The following is an 18,383-nucleotide window of genomic DNA, read 5'->3' as shown; positions in this document are numbered from 1 at the left end:
CAAATAAATGATTAGTATAATATAAAAAGACACAATCTAATCTGCAACTTGAGTCTCAGCAATGACAGTCAAGAGCCAATCAAATTTAAAATATGAATACCAGACAAAGTGAAATTTAATCAGAGATGAGTGACAAAACATGATTGTTTAGTTTATAGAACTGCCAGTATATATTTTAAAAATCTAAATCATGCATTTACTTTTTGTTTACCCCTCAGCCTTTGACTTCAGATAAGTAGCTCCGGTTTTGTAGCTGGATTTCTTTTCTTTTTTTTTAACTTAGTGTTGTGTGTAACCATGTGCCTCTATCACTGCTGCTAATACTTTTACTGTCTGCATTTTTACCTCCATTATTTTCTTTTCCATTTTTCCTTTTTTTCTTCTTTTGTGAGCCTTGAAAGCACTTTGGATCAACTGTGTTGTGTTTGAAGTGCTTTACAAATAAGGGTTCCCAGCCACGTTGGAAAAAAAGAAGAAGAAAATCCACAAGGAAGTAGAACATAACAGCTTTCCTACCCGCTTACTCTCTCTCACTGAAGTCAAGCTTCACACTGAGGTAGATTTCAGGAAAGAGGTGAGCAGTGGAGAGTACAAAGTAATAGTTTGGGGGAGGGGTGGGCAGAACATGTCTACAATGTAGAGGGAAGTTTCAGTTCACCCCCAGGGAACACGCAGAGTAGGTGTGAAAAGTAGGCTGGTCTTGGTGCTTTAAACTGACTAAATTTCCTCAGTCAGGTCACAAAAGGAGGTGATAGGCAGGTAATGTGTTCGTGTGTAGATTTAGCTGGCTGCGAATAAAACTGACCGTGGTTGTGCGCATTACTGGAATGGCTAAGGAAAGGATTACACTCTAAGGACACGGACATTGCGGACCCCAAAGCCAAGTGTTATTCCTGTTGTATTTCAGTGAAGTCTGCTTCGGTTTCACCTGAAAGGCGTAGTTGTTGGTCCATTGTGTGGTTACAAAGAATTGGCAGACACACGGATTGTCCACAAAGATCCTCGTCGATGTCATTCGGACCCAAAGAGGTTCTAGCGTACGCATGTATGCAGAAACTGCAACAAGCTTTTAAGGATAGCGAGGGAACGATTGTCCTATTCATATACTGAGTTATGTTAACTGAGGTCTCTTGGAAGAAAAAAGCAAGTGTAGGCTCTGCTGCTATCCTAGCAGTGTGGTGAGTACAAAACCAAAAAAAAAACCAACCCAAAATATGCAAATGGGTGTATGTGTGCAGTTATTTAGTCTGTACCAAAGACCTTGTGTGTGTCTTATGACTGTCATGATGCAGTGCTTGGAGCTAGAGATCTGTGCAAGCAATGGCCTTGTTCAGGCTAGATAATTAGTCAAATGCTGATTTCTCCTCAACTCCCATAGGAACAGTGTCACCTAGGCCAAATATCACCTATTGAAGTGGTGCTTGTCTGTCTGTGTGGGCTTGGAAAATTGCATTGCTGTGTAGGCTCCAAGTACATACAGTTTGTTCCATACGTTTTTGGACAGGGGACAATATTTCTAATTTTGGCTCTTGACATCATCACAGAGGATTTCAAGTAAAACAGTCGACATGTAAGGAGTTTGATAAAATAGTTGCATTAACTGTTTGGGACTTACTGCCTACAGTGTGTAAAAATAATAGGGATCTGTTGAAAGACATAGAAAACAATAATCACAGTAATGTTTTTTGTAAGTGCATAATCACTTCATTAATAAAGATTACTGTTTTATTACCTTAAAATGAGGCCTTTATGTTTATTAATTAATGCCTGTGGTGCTCTTCACTTTGCTCACATATGGCATAGACATGGTCGGCTAATTTATCTGGTTATTTTTAATATCTTGTTAAACCAATCTATGCAGTCAGATGACAAAACCTTGGCTGTTTACAGTTACAGAGAATGCAACATTGCATTTGGGTGGACATGATGAAATGAATATATTTACAAAAACCAAAAGAATTTGAATTTATAATAAATAGCTTTTAAAAACCTAAAGATATTAATAATCGCTGTATGTGTGAAGATGTTGGTGGAAGGTTTAATTCAGCTGTTAAGGAATAGATGGGACTATTTACATACACGTGCTGTTATCATTATAGTAAGAAAGAAGCAGCTTGTTTTCTAGCTATTGTGTGTTCTCTTCAATGCTTGGAAAATGAAATATTCGTGATTGCGTCTCTCTAAGGAGATCTCTGTAATCTCATCATTAACCTATGCACAGTGATGAACCACAATGACATGGAGCAGGCTGCCAACTGTTAACTTTCCCCTCCCATATTGACTTCATATTTTTCATATTTGCCAATCGAAGTCCATATTTCTTTTGAGCGAGAATGTATTTCTGACCCTTGGTCCCCCGACTGTCTTTATTGTGTTTATGTGCAGGAGCTTCAGTTTGAGCGGCTAACCAGGGAGCTGGAAGTGGAGAGGCAGATTGTGGCCAATCAGCTGGAAAGATGCAGACTCGGAGCTGAGTCACCAGGCGCTGGTAGCAGCAGGTAATGAGAAGAGAGAGACACACACACACACGGAGGAAGCCACAGTCCAACACATGGCTTTTCTATCCTTCACAGCAGTGGCCATACTCTGTGGTATAACCTTATGGCATTATAGCATTGTGATGGAGCATCCCAGTATGCTCAATGATGCTCAGTGATTGGACTATGAATCTAAAATATTTCTCCGTCTTGTGCTTTAATCTGAGATGAACAGAATCACTCCTTGCATGTGCATGCGTATGTATGTATGCATTTATATGTGTGAGCACGCATGATCGTGAGGTGTTGTTTTCTCAGCGACGCATTGCTGTGAGTGACTTGGCTCTGTGAGCGCGTTCCCACTTCATCAGCAAAGACACTAGGTTGCCTGATCATCACACCTCAGTGACCGCACATTCTGTCCTGTCTGCTGTGGCTCACACATGTCAGGTTCATTTGTAAGGCTCGATATAACGTTGAAATATCTCAACAGCCTCACAAGGCAGCTGCAACAAAGTTTTAACAGCAGTCTTATTGTCTTCTGCTGTAAAATGCATCCATGGTCCTCTTCTGTCATATGTAAACAACAAACCTTCTGCAGCGACAGAAACAATAGAGGCAATGAGCAGTAACAGTTGCAAATGCACAAACCAAAATACTTGCACAGTATGTTTATTATTGTTTTTAGGGCTTTGTCACGTAACGTAACTGTAAATGTTACTGTCACAAACACAGGACTATGACTAAATTATTCCTGTTTGAGAGAAACAATAATTGGTGTAAACGCTTGATAATTAAAGTTGTATTACTGTTTGTTTTTTAATGTTCTGTTTTTGATGGCGAGTTTTTTTTTGTTGTTGTTTTTTTTTTTAAATTAAAACTAAAAATGAAGCACTTCAAAACTGATTTGTACCGAGGTTTCCGTGACAATGGTAAAAGTTCATGCATCGTAAATATGAATCCTGTTATAGTTGCACTTTTAGTATCTTAAGCTGAAATGAGAGTAAGAGAATTTGTGAGTTATGATGGGAGTTATTTGTGTCTTTCATTTTCTTTGAATGTCTGGTTTACTGAAACGGCATACTGCTATACTACGAGTATTTTACTTGCAGTTAACCAAGCTGTACTCTGTCTGGTTTAGTCCTAAGTATTATGTCTCTTTGTAAGGTTTGATTCCTGAGTGCCGCTATAAAAATAATGATGAGATCACAAATTATGTAAACTGTCTTTGCACTTGAAAGATCGGTGGTTAGATTCCCGGCTCCTACAAGTGTGTATTTAGGCAACGCATTGAACCCCAAATTCAAACTAATGAGTGTGTGTGCCGAGGAGAAATGCTAAAAGTCCTGCACGAATAGTGTCAAAGTGGCCTGAGTGATCAGAAATGACAGAAAAGTGCTATTTACTCATTATGTTGTTTGGATCATGTGGTCAGAGCTAAGGTACAGTCATCTTTTTGTTGCACTGTACTCCTGTAAACACATGTATTTTTACTTTTTTTAATCTTCATCATATAACCAAAAAGAAACAACTACTTCTAATTATTGCTGCTACAGGTGGTTCTTCAAGCTTCTGATACATTTACATGCATGAAACACCAGAGCTGCTGCTGCCTCTCCTTAAACATCTTGCACCATACTATGCCCTCTAGATGGGCATGTAAGGATGACAGGAGTTGTAGCTCTAGTGTAAGGTTCCACCCTACCCTTATCTATGTTTATCTAATAGCTTAAATCTCTTACATACTACATCCTTCTGTATAGTGCTTTTTATGAGTGGGGGGGCGAGCTATTTTCTTCACAAGTGGTCAGTGAATATAAATTCTGATGGCATGTTGCTACATTCACTCTCAAATGGGCCGTAACACAATTGGGATATATCTGGATACATGACACTTTGTTTCAAAAGTAGCTTTAATGGCTCTCTGAACTTTTCTGGCTTTCTGATAATAAGCCCTATGCCCTTAGATAGTGCATTCTTGCACTCTAGCCTGCATAACTCTAAAAAGCACTCACCTACCAGCACTGCTCAGTAAGTGTCCATTTCCCCTTTGTCCCTTTTTTAGAGGGGTGCAGATATACAGCGGCTTTAAGTGCTGCCAAAGAGGTGTGGACAACAGCTCTCTGAATTATACACAGCCCCAGTAATTACTTTAATTTCCTCTTTCAGAAAAATGTTGTTTGGAGCACAGTTTTAATGAGTCCAACCACACTATGGTTGTTCTTTATTCGTCCACACAAGGGAATATTTATAAAATGATTCATATATCAAAATTAATTTTGGGAATAAAGCTTAAGGACAGAGCAGTCTTTGTTTACTCAACCTAATTATTCCCTAAAATATCAAATCTTGTGTGTGCTAGACACAATGAAAATATCACCCAAATCTGTTTTGTGTAGCTTTCAGCTCATTGTCTTGATCCACTGGTCCATAAGTGACATTTGGCTTGCAAAACAAAGTGTTTTTCAGAGTAGTTGGTGGATTAAATGAGCCAAATACCAAAATCCCAGGCAATGTTGGACATGCAGTCGTCTCGTTGTAGGCTAAGTGTCACTTAAAAAGCATCACAAGAAAAAACTCGACTGAATTGGCAGACACAGGTTGTTGCTGTGGTTTGATTTTAATGAGGCTTGCCCTATACCTCGGTTGTTAGGACTGTCAGCTTGGGACTTAAGGCTTTCCGTGTATTTGCTACGATAGTAGTATGCTGTTTCTGTCTTCATAGCTATTAGTCACCTACTTATCTTGCCTCAGATACAACTCGGATACCTCTTTACCGCTTTAGAAATCTTTCTTTTTTTCACATTGCTAATGCTGCTGTTTGCACTTCTCTTGCCCACAAATTATGACATTTTACTGGCCTTCCATTCACTCATTTTATCTTTTAGCGGCATATTCTGTGTTGTGCATGTAATGGAACATGCATTTGTTGCAAACTGTTCAGTATGCAGTGTCTTTGGGTTGATATGCTCTCTGAACCAAACTGTCAGAGATCTCTTTATGTTGACATGCCTGTGCTCTTAAAAAAATGCAAGCACCACCTGGATTGCTTGGATCCATCAGCTGCATTTTGTTAGTGCTATCTACATGTTTGTCTCAACATTTTGTTGCCATACCTGAGCCAAGCACAACAGAACATCCATCAATTAAAAAAAGAAAATGCTTAAATAAAGCAGGGGCATCTGGCGCTAGAGGCTATCCCAGCCAAATTTGAGCAAGAAGTACATCTTTGGGTGGTTTACCAGTCAATCACAGGCCTAACACAAACAAAAGATTCACATTCACACCCATGTACAATTCAGAATTACTAGTCGAACTCAAAAGTTTGTTTTTCTGCTGCCTTCCATTTGAAGTGGTGTCAGGCTTTCCGCTCGGTGAAGTCTGAGTAGCCACACCAACCTCGATTTTGCAATTCGAGATGGCAGCTGCAACAAAAATGGTTTTAAGACTGTAAAACTATTGTGCATGTGTCACTAGTTAACCTGTACATTGTGTTCATACCCAAGTATTGCTACTGATGGCAAAATTTGTTTACCATGATATGGAGAGAAAACAAAGCCTTTTTTTCTGACTGCTACTGAATTATGGTCAAGTTGGGTATGACATCACTACCAGTTCCAGTGTCCAACTTCCTTTGTATTAAGGTAAAAGGAATGCTGGCTTAGTCTGTGGGCAGAAAGTGGAGCATCCAGAGGGAACAAGTGTAGGCACAGAGAGAAAATGCAACCCTAAATGTTAACAAAATACAAAAGATACAAATTCACATAAATATGGTAACTAAAGTCAGCAAAATATGTATCTGTCTGCAGGACTGATCCAGCCTTCCTCCCGCTTTTCCTTCTTTTCTGTTACCAAACATCAGGATTTGCATCTTCCATTTATTCCAGTAGGAAAGAGTTGCAAGAGTATTTGAATGTGAGACAAGGTACATGGATAGAAGCAGAAATGCCTGGTATGGGCACATTCTTAAAATTTAGCCAGCGTAGTCTGACCCTCTGAACAAGTTAATTGAGTTTGAATGAAGTTTGAAACTATGTTATTAGCAAACAGCCAAGTCTGCAGTTTAGGATGCGTTTTATTATTTAAACTTAATTTATTCCCAGTGTCTGTTGGCAAAGTCCCACCTAAATATTTGCCTCTAATCATCCAGCCCTGCTCTCATCATGCAGATCACAATCAGTGTTTTGGTTGAGCTTTGTGATGTCTGTTTGAAAAAGCATTAAATTAAATTTTCTGCGAGTTAAGTGTGCAGGGCTTTTTTTCTGATTTGTTTTCAGTCTCTTGCATTTTCTTTTGACTGGGTGCCTTTCCCCCCCCACCATCATGGATGCCCGACAACTCATCTTCACCTGAAATCTACTGCTGTAGATAGTCTTATGCTAACATAAGACTAATGCATGATGTTTTAAAGCCTGTATATGTACATGTAAATATAAACACATCAGACTGAGAGACTGAAACCACCTAGGACCCTATAAAGAAAACATACAACATTGCTTTTCACACCTTTCTTTTTTTTTTTCTTTCAAGTAAGAAGACGAATGATATGGTTGTGGCTCGGGATTTGCGAGTGAATGGAGATTAGCCTCGAGCATTGAGGTCACACTGATTGGTTCAATAGCACAGCAGGACAACAGCAGAGGTGACAACACACTTGAGGGGTTCGGATTGGAGTCATTACATTTCGCGACACCTCCAGAGCTGGCCTCCGCCTTCATTTGTACAAGCAGACAGGGGGTGGCCATCAAACTTCACCTCTGGCAAACTTAACTAGATGATGCAACCTCCACACCCAGCCAGCCTTTCATTAGCCAAAAGGACTGATGGGAAATAAAGTGTCATGTCACAGTTAGGCCTGTTGTGTATCACCATTGGCACTTTTACTCTCACTTAGCAGCGCCTTCGCTCTGCCTGCCGGTCAGCATGCAGCACGGGTGGCGCATAATCGTTACGGTAGCCATTCTTCTGCTTTATCTCCCATGCTTCAGTGAAGCTCAGCTCGCCCAACTTCCTCTTTTTAATTGCCTGCATGCTCATTAAAATTCTAAGAAAGTGCTTCTTAAAGCTCATTTAGTGTCACCTTAACTGGGAAGAAATAGCGGCAACACTTTGCTTGATATTAATGATTGGCAAATGGAAGATCTGAAAAAGAACGGGGTTGATGCACTGCTCCGAGGTCTCCTGCTTGGCCTCTGTTTCTTGTAATAACTAACTCTAGAACAGGAGAGTGAGTGGTTTTTACCTTTGATCAGTGATTTGATGTTCACACATACTTAAAATAATAAGTTTAGAGTCCTATTTAGTACCTGATAACTTGCTCATCTGTTCCACACTGCTCTTTCTTCTTAGCTGTATTCATTTCAGTCCATTCCATTCGCTACAATGTTATTTGAATTGTCTCTTACATTTTAGTTAGCTTTGTAACCACACTTTGGTTATTTGAAGCTTTCTAAAACAAAAAATTACCTGCTATAATTTAGCTTTCAGTTTGTTTCAGATCATGTTGTAGTTTCAGCATTGTAATAAGAACTCTAGGTTAGGATTTAGGACTATCATGATCGAGGATTTGCACTGAACTGTAACTGGCCTCTTTCTTTAAATAGAGTTAAGTAGTTAAAACTGAGTAGCCTTTGTTTTAAGTCTTGGGATAAACAAAATATATTATAATAATTTTTTGAAAAAAGGCTTTCAGTCATCTACCTGGAAAAGAAAACAAATTGAAATTTAGGAAAATGAAGGCCTCCTATATACAGTAAAGCCTACAAACATCAGACGCATCTAGGACAAATGGGTTTACTACTAAAGCTAACTGTACTAGAAGCTTGTGTCATGCCTTTCATGCCAAAAACGCTCAGTGCAGTTGATTGGTATAAGACCATTTATATTACTGCACACTGTCACTGGATTCTTTCTGATTTTGTTGCTTGGTACGGTCTGTGTTATTCCCAAATAATGGACCCAAACTGTGATTTCTCTCTGGCTGGATCATTGTTCCCCTGCATTACTCTCTGGAGGGTGACTACCTCTGTGGGATACAGGCTCCACTGGAATAAATACTGGTATTCATGTCAGGATTATGTCAGCATGTCAGGACATTGAGCTTAAAGACAGAGGGTGTGAATATACAATGTGATTACTTTTTGATTTACTCAGAGAGAGTTTCTCATGTGTCTGTGCTGCTTCAGCTCCCTTCAGGTTATATTCCATCCTTCGGCCGTTGACTTAGCATATTTACTAAATGAATGAAATGAATGTGGAAAAACAGCTGCCAGTCCTGCATGTGTGTGTATATGTATGTATATATATATATTTTTTTTTTTTCTTTTTTATGGCAGTGTGCAAACAAAATGCTAGCTGACTCATTTAGATTTCATCTGAGATGCAAACAGCTCCACTTTGGCAGCATCCTTTGAACCTCTAGCTGTTTTATCTCAAAAGCACTGATTACCATCTCTAATCTTGTTGTAAAAGGCACAAGTAGATGAGGCTCCAAGGTGTCTCATCCAGATGATGTCACTCATATCTTCCACTGTGGTGTCTCTGGTTCGTAGTGCATATATTCACCTTTTCATCTGTTGTTTTTGTTTTTTCTTGTTTTCTCCCCCACAGCTCATCTGAGAAGTCCCTACCTTGGAGAACTGCAGGTAATTACTGAAATGCTATTGCTGCTCATAAAATAATTTCTCATTTTACGCTGTGTCCGTTTACATTTATATTTGGTGTCTTTTATATCGGCGTATTTGCAGGAGTAATCAAGAATTGAAGCAAACACTCCCCCATTTGAGTCTGTACCCAGACCTGAAATTAGTCAATAATTAGTTAATAATTACACATGCCGCAGTGCTAAAACATTACGGGCCACGAGGCTCACCTACTTTCTCAAGGGCACTGACTGCTGTGGTTAACGTTCATACTACAATACATGGATTATTCAGATAAGCTCTCTGAAGGTTTCAAACTAAAAGTATTTAGTAAAAATATTTTCTATTTAAAACTGATTATTTTCTTGTTGGACCTGTTAGAACCTGAGAGAACAACATGCAGTTTATGCAGTGTTAGTGAGTTATATCGGCTAAGCTAAGTGCTTTTCAATTCTCCATTTGCAAAGCAAGGGCTGTGCATGTATCTAGACTTGATAAAATGTACATTTTGTGTGTTTGTGTGTGTGCATGGTGTGCAGTACAGACATGTTTTACATTTCCACAATAATCTGTGCTAATACAAGTGTTTTCAACCGCGCAATTGACAGCCCCAGGCATGTTCTTGTTTTAATAATTACTTAAGCAATTTCTGCCCACTCAGATGAAACGCCATCATTGGCAGGTAGCAGAAGACTTTCTCTCCAGACCCCGTTGGTCTGTTTGTTTAGCCCGCATCTTTCAAGGATGTTTAGGCGACAACAGATAATGGATTAAATTTACTAATGTCTTTCATGGCTTATTAATTGCATAGTGGAAGACTGACTTTCTGCAGTGGTCATTAATCTTTTGTTTTCGATCCCATCAAAAGAGCCTTTGGGGGATAGCCTTGTACATATGCAGAGGGAATATAAATATCACACGGGTTTCTCTTTTTCTGCCCGAGTCCCAATTTCCATGCTGAATGCATTTCATTAGGGTTACAACTGAGTCGGGTACTAATCGCTGCCATTGTTTTTCTTTGTATTGATTTCTCATTGTGTTGTGGATGATAAATGATAGTCAGATGCGGTGATGTACTTTGTCCAATCTAAATGACTTAAACTCAAAATGTGTGGCACAGAGTGTAATGGGCCACAGTTTTCTCTGAGGCTCATCGGCCTCGTGAGCCATCGTACGTCTCCACCGACTGAGAGATCGGAGGGGAAGTGTTACTGTAGAAACAACTGTCTTAGCCTCAGGAAAAGTCAGTGCAGTCGCACCTCGTACATCTGCAAGAAGAGAGCAAGCACCCCAGAAATGGAGCTTTCTCCTTTTTCTGTGCTTCGTCTGTCTGTTTGTGTTTCGATCCCTTCTCTTTATCAAACATGCATTTGTCTTCATGCTGGCAGTTCAACATGTCAGTATCATGTTTGACTTTTTAATACTTCATTTAATGACCAAATTGTTTTGAAAATAAAAGGCAGAGGCAGTTTTATATGTAGAGTATAGCTAGGTGATAAGCATACAGTGATTGGATTGTTATTGTTGTTTAGGTGGAAAATTGGAAACTTGGGATCATCTGCTAAAATATTATTCTTCAGTAAGCTTCAGAAAGTGTTCCTAATACCTCAAAACTTGTAATGCTTTTTTTGTGAAAAACATACTTTTTTGTCAGGCAGCTTATCTTTCCCAAAGCAAAATGATAAGTCGTTCCTGTAAGTCATTGTAAAATTGCACAGGTTGTTTTTCTTCTGTGAGGGAGCTGTGAACTGTTCGGTTTCCATAAAGCAGAAACTGAGTAAAGACCTGGCATTTTAGAGATCACAAACCCATCTGGGTAAATATTCAGTAAGCATAATTCAGGATTAGGAAGAGGCACCTCTTCACCAGTGATCTGATTACATGTATACAAGACTCTCTACCAAGAACAAGAGTATCAGGATGCATTCCCACATATAATGAAGCTGAGATCCATTCAGACAATTACATTTATTGTCGAATAAACTTCTGATTCAGATTAGATTAGATTAGATAGAACTTTATTAATCCCTCGGGTGGGTTCCTCTGGGAAATTCGATTTCCAAAAAAGCACAGCACCGACAGAAGTTACAGAGTTACAGAATATTATATATATACATACATACATACACACACATACACACACACACACACACACACACACACACACACACACACACACACACACACACACACACACATATATATAAATACAGAGACAATATAAATAAAATATACGAAGGGGATAAATAGAATAAATAGGAATAAAAATACAAGTGAATTGCACATTTCAAGTATTGAGGTCTATTGCACTGTTGACTATTTACAAAAGTATTGCACAAAAGGTATTGCACAGTGAGGTGAAGAGGCACTACAGCTTAGTTGTTCCCCCCTCCTTTGTCTTCCTGTTTCCCCTCCCTCTCCCCTCCAGAGAGGAGTTAAACAGTCTGATGGCGTGTGGGACAAAGGAGTTTTTAAGTCTGTTAGTTCTTGTCTTTGGGAGAAGCAACCTGTCACTGAACAGACTCTTCTGGTTGTTAATGGCCGTGTGCAGAGGATGCCTAGCATTGTCCATAATGTCCATCAGTTTCTTTAATGTCCTTTTCTCTGCCACTGTCACCAGAGTGTCCAGCTTCATGCCGACCACCAGATTCACGATTCACCAGAATAACTTCCTTATAACTCTTCTTTCTCGGGTAAATCATTGGTCAGATCTGTTCACCATGCATTACTTTGTGAAATGATTCTTTGTGTATAATTTGTGTCATAAAGAAATCTTCTAAGGTAGATTGAGAGGGAAGATTCATGTCATTAGACGGCCCAGCCAGTATAAAATTTCACAGTTGAAGATACTTTTAAAAAATGCTTTGAAGGTATGCCTAACATAGTCCCAAGTTCTTCAAAAGACATAAAGTTATTGCTGATCGCTGTAGAGATCAGTCCTGGCTGTACGCTGTATTGTCCAAGACTCGTGGGATAGCTCTAGCTGGTCAACAAAAACATGATCAAAAAATTGGGAATAAACAACTTTAAGTGCAATATCAAACCGTGACATTTTTAATGTGTTTTGGAAAAATCAGTATACAGTGCTGTGTGTTTTACAAGCTATTACAGCATAAAATCACAGAATAAATGGGCAGACACTACAGCTTTGACACTGCCTGATATGTAACAGCAAATGCAACCACCCTGCAAAGTGAAATAATAGTGCTTGAAACCAGCAGTTATTGTCAGATCATCACAGAGGCACCTGGCCAGCTGTCCACTTGAATACACTCCACCCCTCCTCAATGCCTTGAAGACACAGAAATATAAGGCTGTACATGGATGGATGTTTTCTATAACTATAATAGATTTCTATCAATTAGGGTTTCAAGAGTCATTTCTTATTTGATGTCAGAAGGGAGAAAAATTCCCAGATTTTACATATTGCTGATTGATAGCAGTATGTTGCTGGGTGGAGTGATACCTCTTCTAATTATTTATTTATTCATTTGTACATACATCATTCCAGTGCTGTAATAAGCTTGTTCACACGAGACATGTGCTTGTGTGTTTATTTCTGGTGGATAAATTAGCTATATTTACAGAAAGAGGTAAAACGTTCAGATAAAAATATTTAAAAGGAGAACATTTTTATATTTTACCTGCTGCTGCTCCCTCGGTGTTGGCTCTACATGCATAATTCGTCACCTGTGATGTAACATTGTAAGCCAACAGACTTGAGCTTTGCTGGTCCTAGAAAACAGAATCACAGGAGTACCATATAACTGTCCCATTGACCCAAATAGAAAGTGGGCGTGAGGGTTTCTGGCACACAAATGAAACACTGTTGTGTGCAGCAAAATGTAGCCCATATCATAAATAAAGTATTTATTGGAGTGGTAAAACAGGTTTTGACTGAAATATGATATTCGATGACCTCTCCTCTCCCCTTAATGACGAGTTTTGACACCTCATTATAAATCAATAAAGAATTTGATGACCATTTGAGTAGTTTCTTCTTCTTTTTTTTTTTTTTCCTTTCAATGGGCAGCTCATAGGTAGAGACCAACCTCGCTCTCTTCTGATGGAAAATCTGGGATTTTGTTCTATAACTAACCCTGCAATATGACAGAAACCACTCAGTTCAGAGAAGAGCTTCAAGGGTTATTCCTAGTAGGCTTTCAAGGGGAAAAGAGGCACTCTGAGCCAAATCCTAGAAGATTATTATTCTACATTCCCACTTGGCTACTTTTCGCTGCTCCCTTGCCACAAGGAGCCGCTACGGAAGGTATGTGGCCACGGTTACCCTTTGTAACACAACCCCAAAGGGGATTTGTGTCACCAGCTACAAACAAGCCAGTGTTGACCACTACAACGTTGTCCATGCAACACTTATGTTTTCATTTAAAACACCTTAGTCCTCACAAGTACGGACCCGCAGTAAATGGTAAATGGTGCTTTAAGAGTCCCTAAGAACCCCAAAGCACTTTACACATTCAGTCATCCATTCATTCACACACACACATTCACACACTGGTGATGGTAAGCTACATTGTAGCCACAGCCACCCTGGGGCGCACTGACAGAGGCGAGGCTGCCGGACACTGGCGCCACCGGGCCCTCTGACCACCACCAGTAGGCAACGGGTGAAGTGTCTTGCCCGATTACAAGGCGAACTCCCAACTCTTGAGCCACGATCGCCCCCGCAGTATACAAGAAAAGACACCCACAGAGGACACCAAGCATTTTCCATTATCTCAGCATTGACCAGTGGTACACACAAGGACACACAGCCTCAATAGTCTCAGTAGTCTCAATAATAAAACAAAAGCTAAGGAACCAGCTAAAACGAAATCATTATTGGGTGCTGAAATAAATACTGTTTCAATATTTGTAACATTGATTTTTATTTTTTCCCCACTGTTTGGCCCTTTCTTGCCTTTTGCATCCTTGGTAGATTGGTAATACGACTTTTTTTTTTTTTTTCACTTTAATACCTGGGCTCTAATCCTGTATGTGCTCATATCGATTTTCAGCCTCGGTGTCAAAATCTACTTTTCTCATATGTGACGTCCCAGTGTCACTCTTTCTTTTCCTCTGAAAATCCAGTTTCTGCATCATTTTCCAGCACATTAATTAGCTGGAGACACAAACCAGAAAGATGCTCTTTAAATCCAGGGAAATAAATTGTTTGGGGAAAATAGGAAACACACGAGTTGATTGTTTGGGTTCTGCTTGGTGCTGCCCACTTTACAGACATTCTACATTCTTATCTAATGCATTGTTAATAGACAAGAAAATGTAAAAATTGGGGGCAGAGTGCTTAGACATCTACTAGTGGGATTAGCAAAGCAAGGGCAAGCGGTAGAGATAAATGTTGAGCTCTAAAATAAGTTTTGAAATTCACTGCTGGGGCCTAAATGTAAGAAGTGGCCGCTGCTCTCCTCTTTAGTCAGTAGTTGTGGGGAAAAAATAACTATCCGAAATGGATTCACTATGTGTGTAATCTTCTACACAGATCAAAAAGGCTTCTGTTTCGCTCTGCACTTGCGCTCTGTGTCTATTCCAGTTTCTCATCTATTTTGCCTTTTTGGCATATTATTTATCAGACAGAGTGAGCGCTTGGTACAAAATGTCCTAAACAACATGCTGTGTGTGTACCAGACTAAGAGTCACTGTCAGAATTCAGATTGTTGAGTTGTTTGATGTCTTTGGCTAATAAATGCCTTTTCATCTTTGTTGCAAACTTAAAAATACATACACAAAAATGTGAGCGAGTATCCACGTATTAAATTGCACTGACACAGTTGACACAGAGTTTGTTGTAGACTGGACTCTCTGAAGCCACATGGGGGATGCCTCTCTCACAACAGGCCACCCCCACTGTGCTTTCTGACAGTCTGACCCCAGATCTGCTTTGATCTGCTTTGACTCAATCCCTTCAGTAAATAGCCAAGCACCTTTAGTCCTCCAAAAGTGGGAGTGCAAGATGCCAGGTTGTCAAATGCACAAAGCCTACATGTCAACACATTTATTCAACAGGTCAGTTTTGACAACAAGGCGGCTCAGTCACAGGATTCAGCTTTCATTCACACGCTAGCGAACCGAGCAGGATCTGACAAATTCAGACCACCAATGTTTGTCTTCTTCCTTCCCTTCATTCACTGCCAATTGTTCTAGTGATTGCAGAGGAATCCATTGACTCTGGTCACGCTTAACTAGATTGTGACTGTGGAGAAACATTGTGCACAGAGACATTAGACAGCTAATTTCGGCTTCTGTTTGCCTCGCTCGTTGTTGCTGTGCGTGACGCGAGAGGGGATGCAGGGAAATGTTAGAGCTGTGAAACGATTTAGAGCATGGCTGTATACACAATTGAAGTGACATGCCGCCCAATTTTGACTTCCCAAATTAGTATGGTAGTAAAATTTAATGACTCCAACTGTATACAAGTGTGAAACTAATGTTGCTGAAATGACCGTCTTATTGTTTGCTTTCAGTTCCATAAAATATCGACTGCTTTAACGACTATTGTAAACTCTCAGTCCCAAAGACCGAAAACTGTGAGATTATTTCAGACCTGAAGCTCCACCTCTCTGCCTGACTTTCTGCTCTGCCGTGTCTTCTCAGATGCCTGTGCCTTGGGGGACACAAAGTCTCGGGTGACTGACAGCTCCCAGTCCCCGAGGTACCACATCAGGACGGAGTCAGAGCAGGTGTCTCTGTACTCCCCGGAGCAGTCCTCCCTTCATGAAAGTGAGGGTCTGTTGTTGCCTTCTCTCTACATTCTGCAGCCCTCTCTTCTGCTCGCTTTCTCTTGCCTCAGCGTTGTTCCACTACACTGATGCCAGTTTTGAAAACAATTTTCTTTAATTTTATACCTTATGATTACACTCTTTATTTTTATTTTTTGTCTTTCACCGTTATATTCTTCAGGATAAACTGTTATCAGTATAAGCATAAGGTATAAAAGGCTGGATATTTACCATGGCACACTGAGTAATAGCTTGACAAAACTGTTACCCACCCCCCCTGCTGTGCCATTTGTCATTAGTAAGGCTATCCTAAGTAAAGGTCACATCTGTTATGAAACCCTTTATGATGTGTCCCTGTGCCTCTAACCGCTCTCCATACTCTCCCCCAGCATTTCATTCTCGTCTGTCGTTTTTCTCTCATTATCTCTCAGGATCTGGAGGGAATTCGTGTAACTCAGCTCAGATGAACTCGTACTCGGACAGTGGTTACCAGGATGCCAGCAGCAGCTACCTCAGCAGCCAGAACCTGGGCAAGGCTGAACTAAGGGTGCAGCATTCCTTCCCCGGTGCTGGCACTGGCACACTGATGAGGAATGCCAGGGCTGAGGGACAGGCTTCAGCCCAGGTACTGACGGTTGTTTAAGTCAAGATTTATCTCATCATGCGTCTTGTTCAAAGGGTCGTGAAGTTTAATTGCTCCAGAATTGCTGTTGAGTTTGTTAGTGATTTATGGCTTTAATGCACAGAGGGATCGAGCACCACAACCTAATCACGCTTCTTACAGCTTCGTGTATAGAGAATGCTGAGAAACCAAATGGCGCCGTCACACAACAGAGGAGGGGAGCACAAGGAAAATAAATATGTCTCAGAGTAAAGTCATGCCCTGTAATGAATTGTTTTATGCAATGTTGTTTTATGCAGCATGTCATTATTATTACAGTACATAATTTTATAGCTCCTCCTGAATGTAAACTAAACCACAGAGCCTTTTTATTTTTTTTCTCTTGCTTGCAGGTCACAACAGCAGTGCCTGGCCGAGCTATGCGAAGGGTCAGCTCAGTGCCTTCTCGCTCTCACTCGCCAGCCTACGCGAGCAGTATGTCCCCCTCCCGTGGTTCCCTGCGTACCTCAGTTGGCAGTGCCTACGGCTCCCCCATTGTTACAGAACCCAAACCCCTGTCCGCCATCTATTCTACAACATTGCCCTCTGCCCAGCGAACCAGTACTACGGGCGGCGGTAGCAGTGGCTCACCCTACAACACTCAGAAAAACTCCCCCGCTGCACTGCGTCGCATGGGCTCCACAAACTCTCGATCTAGCCGCACCACCTCACCCTACCAGGCCTCAGCAGGGTCACCCTCGGGCCGCATGGGCTCACCTCTGACGATGGTCGACAACGTCAACCCTCCGCTGACTAAACAGCCTACTCACACTTCGTCTCCAGTCAGGGCTAGTATGACTGCCGTGCCCCAGCACTACAGCTCCACTCTGCCCCGCTCCCTGCTCCACAACACCGACCCCTACGGACCCCAAAGTTACGACATTTACGAGAGAATGACGCGACCTGACAGCCTCGCAGGTGCTCCGCTGCACACACACATACGCACACACATACTTGCTCTGTACGGTGCATCAGTATTTTATATATCTTCTTTTGAAAGTCTCAGCATAAAATTACTGACGCTTTAATATCAAGTCTGCTAAAATAAGTTACAAGTGTTTTGTGTTTTGTTCCTCCTTTCTTGGCATGTTAAACGATACAGTTATGTTTGCTTTGTGCAGACAGGGATGCACTCTTGTATAATTATTTCTCAGGCATGTTTCTGACTCTTTTGTTTCATTTACTCAAGCTGAAAGCAAAGAGTGAATGCGAGGTCAGTGCTTGCCCTGGAGTGTCACCAAAACATAGTTCCTGCTCGAAGACAAATATTGGCAAATGTAGACTAAGAAACCAAGTCTAGGAATCGGTATTCATTAGCTTTTTTGCTAATTGAGTGCTCTCAAGCAAAAATACTTTAGTATTAAACAGCTTGTGCAGATCACACATCTGCTTTACTGATTACATTCTGATAGAAACCATATTATTATTATTTGATAGTCTGCCTTTAAACTATTGTGTCAGAGGAAGAACTAAGTTTAAATTATTTCCAGGCAGCTTCACTTGCCTTTTCTGGTTTCAAATAAATCAGTTGCTTCAGTTACCACACCTAAAAGAGGTGTAACCTTGCACAAGCGCAATTCACTTATGCTACAGTCACACAAAAGAAAACAGTGGTTGGCACGGTTATTACGACTGCATGCAGCAACTTTGATCCGATTGCTTTTGAAATGGTTGCTTTGACGAAATTTCAGATTTGTAACTAGTGTGACTGAGGCGAGAGGGTTAACTACCGAACGCCACAGAAACCATGATTTTCAGCTGCCTTTAGTTTTGCTTTATGTGAGAATCAAGGCTACTGCTTGATATTACGCATGTGTGGCATTCATACAGGGGAAAAAACGTTTTGTTTTGTGGTTAAATAACTGAC

The 18,383-nt window shown here is 40.6% G+C and overlaps 1 protein-coding gene across 2 annotated transcripts in view; it reads left to right on the top strand.

Annotated features, from left to right (window-relative positions):
- The window catches only part of pkp4 (plakophilin 4), a 94,123-nt gene that overhangs the window by 43,724 nt on the left and 32,016 nt on the right, over nucleotides 1–18,383 (top strand). For both annotated transcript variants that reach the window (XM_085374920.1, XM_085374919.1), the window contains exons 3-7: nucleotides 2,386–2,498; nucleotides 9,087–9,121; nucleotides 15,731–15,856; nucleotides 16,287–16,480; nucleotides 16,870–17,434. In XM_085374920.1, coding sequence (XP_085231046.1) covers nucleotides 2,386–2,498; nucleotides 9,087–9,121; nucleotides 15,731–15,856; nucleotides 16,287–16,480; nucleotides 16,870–17,434 — 1,033 coding nt within the window. The remainder of the gene's footprint in view (nucleotides 1–2,385; nucleotides 2,499–9,086; nucleotides 9,122–15,730; nucleotides 15,857–16,286; nucleotides 16,481–16,869; nucleotides 17,435–18,383) is intronic.

Source organism: Diplotaxodon limnothrissa, linkage group LG16 (assembly GCF_057381915.1).
Source record: "Diplotaxodon limnothrissa isolate DT_005_m linkage group LG16, D_limnothrissa_male_GT1.1, whole genome shotgun sequence".
NCBI classification, from domain to species: domain Eukaryota; kingdom Metazoa; phylum Chordata; class Actinopteri; order Cichliformes; family Cichlidae; genus Diplotaxodon; species Diplotaxodon limnothrissa.
The sequence above is the reverse complement of the archived record's forward strand: the minus strand, read 5'-3'. Positions and strand labels throughout refer to the sequence as shown.